This window comes from Erithacus rubecula (genome assembly GCF_903797595.1).
Source record: "Erithacus rubecula genome assembly, chromosome: 9".
In the NCBI taxonomy this organism is placed as follows: domain Eukaryota; kingdom Metazoa; phylum Chordata; class Aves; order Passeriformes; family Muscicapidae; genus Erithacus; species Erithacus rubecula.
Genome location: NC_136660.1, coordinates 19,892,418 through 19,905,626, shown reverse-complemented (window position 1 = coordinate 19,905,626; position 13,209 = coordinate 19,892,418). Strand labels below are relative to the sequence as shown.

The window sequence follows — 13,209 nt, the reverse complement described above, 5'->3', positions numbered from 1 at the left end:
CAATGCACTTTTCAATACTTACGCTAAATTCACCGTTACGGAACATTTCGTCACTCTCAAGTTAAATCCCTTTATCCATCAAAAGGCAACTAACTGACAAATATGATATTGCATATTTGCACAGGAGTTCTAAATGCACAGAATTAATAAAATTTCATGCTGGTATAAGCAAACTGTACTCAGAATACAGATTTTTTAATGTTTACAATGTTGAGTCTTAGAGTACTGAAATGGTTTTAATCTAGGTTTCTGGGTTTCTCACTTTGGTAACAATGTCTGGATTCACAGCCTTCCAAAATACTCTCTCCAATTTACTTTTACTCTTGGTTCATATCCATGAGGTTGATCAAAGAATATTTAAGTGGAAGTAAACAATACTATGAAAAAAGAGTGCTAAAAACAGCAGCATACTTTGTAACCAGGATGCTGCTAAGGTGAAACATCAAGGTAGTCATCCTGGAATTGTAATAATACTTTGATCTGATCATACATATTTTTGAAAGTATAAATAAAATAGACTTGCTCATTTAAAAAATAGCATAAAACTTTATTATTTCCTCAAGCTACAGAAAATTTCTCTGACAAAAAAAGGCACTAAAAGGTCTTTTTTTGCAAGGAAAACTTCAAAATTTGCTATCTTGAACAAGGAATTTGATTGGATTTGTGCAGTTTAGCTAGGAGTAAAACAAAATTTTAGAACACAAGCCAACATGAAGAATTCCTGCTTTTCAGTAGGAATAATTTTTTTGTTCTGTAGTTGCTGAAATATAGATGAATAACGAATTTGAAGAAAAAGTTCCCATAAATGGATTTATGATAAAGGCTGGTATCCTAAATTAGCACAGGAATCCAAAGTGTTCAACAATTACCATGGGTGACTTTTCAGAGTAGCATTGCTCAAAGCATCAGTATAGTCATTAATAAGTTATACTTACTAATTGTAAAACTTCTCACAACACATAAAATATTTAAAATAATATTTAAAATAATATTGAAAATAATATTGAAAATATTAAGTATTTAAAATAACTGTGACTAAAAATGAAGACAATTACACACTTTTTTTAAAGAAATTAACCCTGATCATAGAAACATCAGCAAGCTTTGTAACTGAGGATAAGCATTGTTTGCAATAAGTCAGGTGAATGCAACCAGGAAATTAGATTTGTGTTGGATTAAAAACAAAATGCAGCACTCTCTCACATAGAAAATGCAAAGACAATATACAGTACATTCTTCTACTAAAATGCTTTGAAAACTAACAATACTACAAGAAATTTCAGAACACATTCTAGCATATAATGGTGGTTAACAAAAGTTTTTAACAAACTTCAAGAGAGACTACAAAAATCTCCTATCATAAATCTCATAGGAGAAGCTGAATCAGAAATAAGCATTTTTCATAATACCAGTATTTATCAAGTATTGCCAGCCCTTTACAGCAGATTATAAAGCACCTGACCAAAACAAAAGAGCTGTAAATACCCAGCATTGCACTCTAATGAACACATGCACAATCCATCTCCACAGCTCACTACAGTAGAATTAGAGAATTATAACAAAATCTGCAAAGTTGAGGATTCATTCAACAGAAAGGTTAATCTTTTTATACACAAACCAACAATACTTTCCAGATTATCATGCAAGTAAAAATGTGAACTAAAATGCAACAATTGCATTACAAACGTTCACAAGACACTGCAATCTTAAACAGGTCACTCAGTACTGATTGAAAATACAGTCTTGCATTGCCTTTAATTCATGAGATATATGCAAGGAAAAAAACCATCTCATTTAGAAATGCAGAAGTCAAATGTTTTCTCCAAGCTCAACAACTCCCAAGCTGTTTCATTTCCTCCTGCGTTCTTTTCTTACTTACAAGTATTGCATTCATTCCTGATGCAATGCCATAGACCAAACCTGAGAGGCGTGCTGCATATGTATACTCTTTTAAATCATCCTTCAATAACCTGATAAACAGGTATGTCATGTTGCAATGGAGAGGATCAGCATAAATGTAGCGACTAACAAAAAGAAAAACAAAAGAAATGCTTTGATACCTCAGGCAGTGACAAGGTAATGGATGAAGAAACATGACTGAAGAGTATGTATATGCAGCCTCATGATCAGTAGTTCTTGAACAGGAAAGCAATAGTATAATGTTTATTTAATAGCATGAAAAGGGGGTCTTTTACCCCATCAGTCAGAAAGTTTTTAGTAGACATCTGACCAATAAATATGTAAGCTTGGATTACGGTTCAGGTTTTTTTAATGGAGGAAGAAATCTTAAACTAATTAATTTCACGAATGATAGAAAAATAAAATTTGCTTAATGTGAACTAAAAGACTGTTGAAGACTTTTAACAAAATTCAACTTAAAATTCAAATCAAAGAAATGATGGCTAATAACCAAGATCAAAAGGACAAACTGCCTTTCTTTTTTATTTAAAAGTCCTTCCATCAAATCAATATAAGAATGTTGATGAGTGGAAGTAGTTTTAAGGCTCTAAGCTTTTCCTTGATTTAGGTACTTACATACATCCCATAGATGGTATTTTGGAGATCATAGTTCAAGCCAGCTAGTTCTGCTGCATATGCATACTCGTTGAGGGAGTCTTTGAGTAGTTCAAGGTACAAATAGGCCATGTTACAATGCAAGGGATCCACGTAAGCAAATGGGCTGGAAGAAAATGTTGAAAGTAAAATATGCAGTTTAAAATTATTTCTCTGTTTCTTTTGGCCTTTTAAGCTTGATCTGAAGGAAACAGTATTTTCTGTGTTTTTATGCTGATGGATCCCATTTTGAAGGACTCCTATTTCGAAGCCAAATATGAACAGATCTGAAAATAGTTACTTAGCTTGCATATGGTTTGATGACTAAATATACTCAAGACCCCAGAGATATTCTATTTGTGATCATAAATCAAGACATGTCTTATTTACTTGGCTGCACAGTCAGAATTCACCAGGAGTAAAAGAAACTAAATATACCAACATAATTTAACAGAACAAAATGAAAGTACATGTACTAAACATTAAATTAATTAATACTCATGCACTATCAGTTTGCATTACAAAAATTAGGAAAACAACAATTTGCATTTGACAATATGCAGTACATGCCAAGGTCAGCTCAGGAGAGAGGTCTGGCATATCCATTTTTTTACTACCATAATTCTTTACATTATTTTTTTAATGGCAACAACTCTCCAAACCTGCTGTTGCATTAGGATCACATGATCACACACAACACAGTTGCAAATTTCTCAAAAACAGAAATGCAACTCAAAGACTCAAGCCATGTTTCAATTGTGCTAATTGTTAAAAACCTGTCTCATTTAAACATCTGAAAAGACAAGTCATTTGTACTACATGTATTGCTAAAATCTCTGAAATGCATGTAAATTCATTATCCATTTCACAGAAATGTTCAACATCATCTGAAGCATCTGCTGTCAGAATATGGCTTACAATTCAAACATTACTTTTTCCTGAAGCAATCAGATATTCAGGCTATTACATATGTTTACTATATATGTTTACCTATACAGCAGGATATTTCACTGTGTATATCAACATTAATGTAGTAAAACATCACCACAATACACAAACTGATAAACACATTGCAAAGACATTTTTAAGAAGGTCCCTTGTAGCTTTTAACTTCTCCTTCCTTTGAGATTAAGAAAAGGAAGCACAGGAAGATATTTTTAAAAATGAGTTAATTATTTCAAATATATATCTTGAGAAGCAGTGCCTGCTTTAGTTTGAAATCTTAGCCCCAGGTTAAATGAAAAGGTCAGTAAAAAGACAAAAGAACTGGTATTTGCATTTCTCCCTACAATGAGAATTTCCCAAAACATAGCAATTTCAATATGCAAAATGATATTAATCCAATTACTATTGAATTTTTTAATTAAGACCAAATTCAAAGCAAGATGTAGGTCAATCCTATAAACCTTCCTCCAGACTCATTATATTCTTTCCCATTTTGATACAAGAATGCAGAGTTAATCAGTTTGAGTGATTACCATATCTGTATGAGTTTTAAATTCTGTATTCTCACTTAGCTGGCAAAGGCCAACTGGGAGTTTTGAAAAAAATCACAACTACTAGATCATTAATCCTCAAGTGAAAAGTAACAGAAAACAATTATTACAGCACTGTTTTGGGAGTTGCTTCCTATTATTGACAGTTTTGCAAACAAATATTTCTTGTTTACATTTTTATTTTTTGCTAGACTGAAATCTCGAACAGTGCATTAAAAAAAAAAAAAAATCATAAAGTCTTTTCCCCTTTCAATCAGCTGTAAGTGACATAGCTGGAATCAACACTGAAGTGCTGAGTTGCTAAGTACCACTGAAGAATTTTCAAGCATCACCACATTACATGATTGTTTTACTTCCTTTTAAAAAAGGACACTTTTTGAGTTCTTAACTGGCAATTCATACAAATGCAAAAGCTTATCATCCTCTTTTAGGCTGGGCATTAAGTCAGATGTTTTTAATGTGATGTTTCTTTAACACAAGGATGCTTGTAAGGATTTTCAGTTTTGGAGCCAATGTGATTTCAGCAGGTTCATATACATATTGTTCCTGTGTGATTTGTATACTAAAGGGAGAAACCAACCTCATCAACTTCCTCTTAATTTATCTACACAGCAATTGCTGCTATAACATCTGGACCAGGATTTTTTTCTATGCTTCATGTCAATCAAGGCTGCAGGAAGAAGAAATCCTCCTAGGTTTTTTTATCACACTGAAGCAGTCTGTAGTGTGAGCAAACTCTCATAATCCACTAACAGAGAGAACAGGCTTCATAATCTAATCTAGAACTGAGGCTCAGACTTATATGAACATCCCTGTTGCAAAGGTGGCTTTATTCACCAGGTCACTTGGTCCCATGAGATATGAGTGATTCCATCAAGTCTCGTGAATAAACACTCTACATTTCACCATTTCCTTCAATAACCATCAGCACGACCAAATAGAGACAGATTCTCCAAGAACCTTCTTTAAGTATCAAAACTAGGCAAACCTGCTTACAATCTTTTAGAGGTGATGCACCCAATATTGTCAAAATCTACTCACTCCTGCTCATGTACAATTAACATCTCATTTTTAAGGAAACAGAAAGAACCTTTGCTCCCAACTCCAAGAAAAAAAAGCCAGCTCTCACCTGGAACTGTTCCTAGGAGGAAAGAGGCAAACCATTCCATTACAGTGGTCAGCAAAGCTCAAGTATTTCTGGATTTTTATAAGGGCTCACTGAGATGAAATCTCATGTCTAACTGGGAAATACCATCTCCACAGGTCTAGGTGAGATATCCCTGCTAGTTGCAGGAAGGCTGGACTAGACATTTAAAGGTCACTTCCAACACAACTGACTCCATAATAGTGTGTACTGCATAGACTTATACCCTTGTGTGCTCTATATATACCAAATTATTATCTTTTGTTTGTTCACAAATTGTTAGAGATTGAACAACTTATAGTTCACTTGAATTGATTTTAAAAACCACCACAACTGTAAACTCAGTGTCCATCAGTAAAATCCTATTTCAGATTTTGGCCAAACATAGTAAAGGTGAAAGCCACCAAGAATGGAAAAGAAGGCAAAGCACTGCAATTGTTCTCTGAATAAGAGATGGGGAGCTCCCATTTTGGTCTTCCATTTCCTGACACATCCAAATTGAAACAGTTGTTAAACATCTGGCCTGTGATTTCAAAAACCAAAAAGAGGAAATGCCCAAGCAACCTAATTTCCCCAACTGGAATCAAAACTGGTACCAAGACAAGACACACACTGAAAAAAAAAAAAAAAAACCCCTCTGTATAATATCCTGCTAGAAAAATTTCAAGTGGTCTCTCAAAACAAGAATTCAATAGTCCATCTATGGGAACCTCCACAATGGACCTTCCATCAATATCACCAAATAACTTAATTAGGCAAAAGGAGAGTACCTGCATTTTTTCTAGCTTTCAGTAGTTCAACACAGAAACAGCTGCACTTTAAAACAGTAGTAGTTTTTTAATTCAAAGGTTAGAAATTTATTACTTGAAAGGAACATTAAGAAGGTCCATCACTGTCATGTTCACTTAAAAAAGATTATCTTCCTATGATGAAAGTCATGCAAGACCAGAATTAACATTACATCATTTTATCATACATCTTGAGGTCAGAATCAAACATTCACTGATAATATAGACAATGCTCTTCTAAAATGAAGTACTATCAGTTACAGGTGTCAGTTAAGTAGAACCCTAAAATTTTATGCTCTTTTAAAACTGATTTGCATTATGCAAATGAAAACAGAGTTTGAGCCTAAAACTATTACCAGCATAGCATTTCATAAAGAAAACATCTTAAAATAGGTGTGATTTAGTAATTATTTTAAAAATAAACAATTATTCTTAAACAGGGATATTGCAATACATAAATGGTTCTATTGGCAGATATATTTCAGGTATAACCTATAAAATATAAAAGAAAATTTGGTTTAAGAGTATTTTTAGGTAAACTTTTCCTTTTAATATAGAAGGAGCACATCTAATTTCTTGCTACTCAATTACTGCATATTTTAGATGTGCCTTCCTGCATCTAAGCCTTATTACATATTCAAAGTAAGGACAAAGATTCAGAAGTGTCAATACATGCAAGAAAGTGTTTACCACACAAATGCAGAATCCCAAGAAACTTTTGGGGACGACTGTATGTAATATACTTAACATACCTGAAAAATTCAAAGTTGAGACAAGCTTTCGGCAAAAAAAATTTGTCATCTTGCTTGAACCAGAGTTTGCTCATAGCAGTGTCCTGTGTCAAGAAAAGATGTTTTTTTAGGTCATGTAACTTTTAACTGCAATATATTCCACTACTTTAAAAAGCCTCTTCACCACTTCAAATTGCTTAGAATTATCCTCTTAAATTCCCATTGCTTGAATTGCTATATTCAATATAGTGAATATAGATACATGAGTATCTATATTTTGAGATCACTTAGTGACACTTCTCTCACTTCTATCATGCAATCACAGGTATTTTCTATACACATTTACAAAACAATAGTCTTGCCTACACCCTCGACTTACTCAACAGTGGTCAAAAAAATGTGAGAGTGGCAGTCACCCTCCTGCTGAATAAACTGTTCTATTGCTATTTTTATGCACTGTTGACACACTTTCAAAAGGGCAGAGAGAGTTCAAGCTATATCTAGATTCATTTTCCTAGGAACACAAATTGCCATAACCCAAAGTTCAGCAAGAATGAACTTTCTACTGTCTTGGTAGCAAAATATTGAAAATTTGTATTTTTTTGTTAAATATACTTTGGAATATGAGGTGATCTATATTTTAAAAACAGAGGAATTAAATTCCAACTTCCCAGAAGGTTAGCCAGTAAACAGGACAAATACAGACAGTTTACCTTAACAAGGGCAGGGTACTGTGTTGCATCTTTTTCCAATGGCAAAATCTCAAAGTTTGTAGGAATAAACTCATTCTTCATTGGAAGCTTGAATTTCCCATTCAGGTCAGCATTTTGCCATTTCTAGATCAATTAGAGAGACAATGAAGCTATGCCAATTTCTGATTTATTAAAGCATATATGGGCTTATTTATATTATGCTGAAACAAAAGATTTAAAAATGCATTCCACTACCTTATGAGCAAATACTACTAAGGTAACAGGGCATGAGAAAAAAAAGTGGAGTAGGCTATCAGCAGGATGAATTGCTCTTAGAAGGAAGATGACAGATAAATAATTTTGAAAAATTTACAGTAGAGAGGATGGTGGATTTATTCCTTGTATTTTCTGCTACTATGAACTGTAAATGAAGATATTAAACTAAACACTTAACCAAGAATTCTAATCAAGAACATAGGCATGGTCAACCTAAAGGAAGTGTTCCTGTGCCATGTCTGTTCAGAGCACACTCAGAGGGTCCAATTCACCCTAAGGTAAATTTTACAGCCATCTCCTCTTAGAAGATTAGAACAATAACAAGTTTCAATAGGGATTTGCCCACCTTCTTTTTTGAGTTTTGATTTTTACAATCTCATTTAACTGGCAAAACATACTTGCTTTCTTTGTTGCAAAAATCAACTTCAGAAGCAGTTAGGTATAATAGTTTTTAAAAATTCCTAAGTATTGATCAGTTCATTAACACATAATAGAGCAGCCACTGGATACTAGGGATCTTCTACAGAAAAAACAGTGTACCATTCCCTGTACGTAGCATGGTTTATAATCATTAAATTATATCCATCCTATGTAATGAATATTTGATATCTGAAAATTAATATAACATTCTTACTTCCTTCATGAAACAGACTCATTGCATGATTTTCATGCTATGAAGAGCAGCAGACTTAAGTTCCCCCTTCAACTATATGGAAAATTAGACAAAGAATCTACCACTGACTTTCATTTGCAGATATTAGAATGTTACAAATTTTAACATGCCTTAATAACTTCATCAGAAATTGCTTCTTGCTTGTACTGTGTTCCATACCACTCTTCTGTTCGATCAGTTTTTCCTTCAAAAGACTTGGAAACTATTGCAACTCTGGAAACAAAGAGACAAAGCACTTTGGCATTAATGTATCTGAGAAAAATCAAGCACTGTTTCTGCTCCATCACCAGAATACCTTTATTTCTGCAAACAATAAAATTATAGGGTACAAAAGCATGTATAAGTATACTGAACTACATGCTAAGGTTAACCATGAAATCAGGTTACCACAGTCATTTAATGTCACTGTTTTTCTAAAGTGTTACAACTGGGGTTACACACCAGTAGTGCTGCATGCAATTTCTATTTTTAAGAATCTTGTTGTTTCAAAAAACAGCAGATCTTGAAGTCTTTGAGAAAACTGATGAAGCAATTACATTTTATATAACACCTATATGAACATCCAAATATGTGAAAATACTGATTATAGAAATTTTATTCCAGTCTAGTGTCACAGAATCACAGATAACCTCAAGCTGAAAGGGACTAATAAGGATCATCTCACGTTCAACTCCCTGCTTCTTGTGCAACTACCCTAAAACTAAGCCACATGACTAAGAGCATCATCCAGATGCTGCCTGAACTAAAGAATACACCTAAAAGAGAAAAAATCCAGAAAAAAGACAATTACAAACTTATCAGTATTTTCTTAGTAGCCTACATGACAGCCTACATTCCTTTAATTATATTGAACAATGTACAATACAAAAGAGTATTCAATGGAACTGGCTAGCTTCAAGATTAAATAGATATTTCTATAAGAAATGTGAAATGGTCAAAAAAGGTAGCAGAATTACCTGCTCTCCTAGACATGGCTGAACACCTGCCTACCCTTGGGAAGCAGCAAATTAATTATTTGCTTTGCTTTTGCTCTCCTTTGCTCCAGCTGCTACCCTTGTGATTCTCTCCTTGATCCCACTGGTACGTGGGTGAGCAAATTACTTTGGTAAAAAGATCTACAGATGTTTTTGTGCAGTAAATAAATAAGAAGAAAAAGAGATAAGAGTCTTAAGTGAAAAAAATTATCCTGATAAAATTCCAACAATCATATGGTTAGAGCAGCAAGACAAAGATGTTTTATGCTAGAATATACTGTTAGATTATGTCAACATCATTCAACATTTCCTCCTCCTACCCTCCTCCAACATACTGAGGCTCAAACAGTAGTGACAATCCGAGCACTCAAACATTTCCTGCAGGAACACACTAAAATTCAAGAGCTAAAAATAATTGTCTACTCACTGTATTAAAAACAAAACTGTGGAAATCAACATTGCAATTCTTCAAGCAGTTCTACTTCAAGAGATCCTCCTAGCTTCCCTTAATCCCAAATCACTACTGGAATGATTACTGACATTTTGAGCTGTCAAACATACCCACAACAATAGAAACAAATCAAAAGGCATTTTGTCTGCCCAAGTTAAGACCAACAGGAATGAAGAGCAGGACACAAAAAGAGGGGAGGAGAAGCGCAGCAGGTAGAAAAGCTATGCCAACTTTCTATATATTGTAATCCACCTCTAAAGTCACCAATTACGTAACTTTACTTCTGCTTTTCATTTCTCTCTTGTGCTGTATAGCATTACAAATACTCATATGCTTTAAGACAGTGGGGAAATGCACTGGGAAAGCAAGACAGGCAATCAGGTAATCTTCAATAAGACCTGCTTGAGCCATTCATGAATATGGAACACAACAAACTAAATACTATTTACTTCTGTATATACATTCTTTTACGTGCAAACTGCTGTGGTCCCCATTTTCAGAAACAAACACAGTTTCTATAATGTGATATGTATTTACTGAGTACTATCTTGTTTTTCACTCTCCTGAAATCTAAATTGAAGCTACAAGTGAGAAACCCACAGGACAATGTTACTTGGAAGAGAATGTATGCTTTAAAATGAATGGACTTCCACAAAAGATTATCAACTATTATACTCCAGATTTACATAACAAAATTCGATGTTCTACAGGTGGAAAAGTAACAGATTTAGAAAACTTGGTCAGTATTTGTGACATTAGTAACAAACATGTCAAAGTAAATTTATTCTTATAAAGGATTATTTTTTTAACCTAATTTAAACTTTGTCTTCGAAATTATGGCATTGTCAAACAATAGAACAAATTACTTTTATCCCATTCAAATGCATAACACAACATGGCTGAGACAAAAATAACAAAAGTCTACATTTGTTCAAAAGTTCCCTCACAATCATCAGTAGAACTGATACGAAGCAACACATGCAACTCAATGCCCTTCTCATATAAATCCCCTCAGAAATCAGAGTAAGGGGATTCATATGTGATGATACAGAACACAGAGATGCTGCTGGGGCACAGGTCTCTGAGCACTGCAAAAGCACTAGTTATTTCTTAGCATTCAGTAAAACTAAGTCACTACCAAGGATTTGTGGGGGGAAATAAGTGAACAAATTGTGACTTTCAAAACAGCTGCTCAGACCCAATGCAGTTAAAAACAAACATACATTCCTAGCATGTTTACCTTCAGGGTGAGCATCACCAACTGCACTGAGACAATTTTGATGAGAGTCTGGGAAATTCCAGTAGTTAGAAATTTCTTTATCAACATTTTTGGCATTCATTTTATTTTTCTTCCCTCTAGGACAGTACTAGTACTGCACTTCTGTTATCAGTAAAGGAAAAAAGCCCACTTACTATCCAGGGGAAAATGTTCTTTAGCAGCTTAATCTGGTGAGTCACTATCTTCTTAAATTTTAATAAGAGCATTTATTCTGCAGATGTTGAAGGGGAAAAATGCCTTGGAAATGATAGAAAAATTACATTTTTCAGCTAAGATTGTGGCACATGCCAAGTCTACTCCCTTATCTTCACAGATGGCTGGTAAAACCTAATACAGTTTGAACAAGAAAAAATTATAGCTAATTTTAAAAAGTTTCTCTCTTGCGGAAATTAAGGCACTAAATGCTACAAGTAGTGTGTGGGGATGGGAGGAGAACATGAACACTTTCTGTTATGGGCCAGTCAAATGCAAGCACATGCATACACTTAGTACCATCTGTGAGTATGACTTTTCTTCATACTTTTTAAACTCAAACTTTCTTAAGAAAAAAATAGTTGAAAAAACAATGCTTTTGAAAAATTCACTGAATGCTGTTACTACAATATAGCCTTGTCCTTAGAACAGGTGAATGAAAAAGAAACTATAAATAAAACAACAATACAAAGAAAAAATTCAAATCAATGCCAACTATACCACCTTAAAATAGAATGTATGCAAGACATAAAGAGGAAAAAAAATCAAAACCAAGAAAACAATGCCAAACAACAGGCAAAGTTAGGATGTGGCACATAATTCTTCCATAAAAAGGGAGAACAGAAAAGTAAACATGAGCACACATATCAGTAAATGGTAGATAACCAAACAATATAGATATATATATATATATATAAAGCAGATCTGCACAGGTTTCTAATTAGCATATAAAATTGCTCAAGAAATGACAAAAGAAGGGAGCACACTACTGAATTGGTAATTTATTAAATTCATATAGATACAGATGCAATTTTTAAAAAAGTGTAACATGAGGCACCCTTTCATTAGTATCTGTAATCTCAACTCAATCTTTCAAGAGACCCCACTAAAAATAAAATTCACAGTGGCTTTCTTGAATCTTTGTTATGTATCATGAAATCACTTTTAGTGATACTTAAGTAAGTTTCCCCTTCCCAAGATAACGTATATGCTGCCCACAATTTAAAATAAAAGGTACTATAAAATTACATTCCCTGTTATATTATATTATACTTTGAAGGGTCTTAGTTAAGCATAAATTTTTTTGAAGTTGCAGTTCATTTCATTCTATTTCTAATTTCATAGGATAAGTGCTTAAAATATATCTAAAGGAAATATAGTACTACATATATGTTAATATTTTCTTTCAGTCATATGAAAGTGGGAAAGTCTGATTAGCTCAGATCTTTAAACATCTGATGCCTCAAATAAAAAATCTAATTTCCACTAAAACTGACTTATATTTTTAAATCCAAGAAAAATCAACTTCCAGTATTATTACATAAGCATAACTGTAACTTTTAGTCTACATTGAAAAAAATTATCATCTAGGGCAGCAGGAAAAAGCAACGTGACACTTGGGAATCCTAAATTTGGGTTGATGTACTGCATTTCTTTTTGTAAGTTATACTTCTTGAGAATACAAATAGTCTCAACATGAAGAGAACAAAATGTGAATGTATAGTTACTGTGGCAAATACAAACACCAACACAGTCCACATATAAGAAGCAATAGAGTTACCATTACTCTGACCATATACCTCATTCCCTCCATGTTAGAATAGCACTGCTTTGCTGAATCTGGCTGCTAGAACTGCATTGAATCAGTCTCTGGACAGTCTCTACTTTGTACACATTTACACTTAAGCCTTAGTGAGACAGCTGTCAGCAGAGCTGTGGGCACTTAAACTTCAGAGAAGTAACCCTCTTATATTTATTATCTCTAAGCTCCAGTAAAATCCCTGCAAAGACAATATATAATTTATTTAACAATTAACTGAAGAGGCCATAAAACCAGGTTTATTCTAGCTCTGAAAGTCCTTTTTTTTCTCCTAATATTTAGCACCATTTTTATACAAAATTTTAAAACTACACATTTCTTCATCTGTTAAGTGACATCTATTTCTTAAGTTAGGTAAAA

The 13,209-nt window shown here is 33.6% G+C and overlaps 1 protein-coding gene across 5 annotated transcripts in view; it reads right to left on the bottom strand.

The window, feature by feature from the left end:
- The window catches only part of IDE (insulin degrading enzyme), a 52,129-nt gene that overhangs the window by 17,767 nt on the left and 21,153 nt on the right, over nt 1–13,209 (bottom strand). For 4 of the 5 annotated variants that reach the window (XR_013775105.1, XR_013775106.1, XM_079312392.1 and 1 more), the window contains exons 12-15: nt 8,464–8,566; nt 7,426–7,548; nt 6,734–6,816; nt 2,536–2,680 (exon numbers count right to left, since the gene is read on the bottom strand). Coding sequence is in view for 3 of the 5 variants with exons in the window: in XM_079312392.1 (XP_079168518.1) it covers nt 2,536–2,680; nt 6,734–6,816; nt 7,426–7,548; nt 8,464–8,566 (454 nt within the window). In the remaining 2 variants the exon portion in view is untranslated. Of the gene's footprint in view, nt 1–1,879; nt 2,025–2,535; nt 2,681–6,733; nt 6,817–7,425; nt 7,549–8,463; nt 8,567–13,209 lie in introns of all 5 variants that reach the window. The other variant, XM_079312391.1, reaches the window with a different exon arrangement.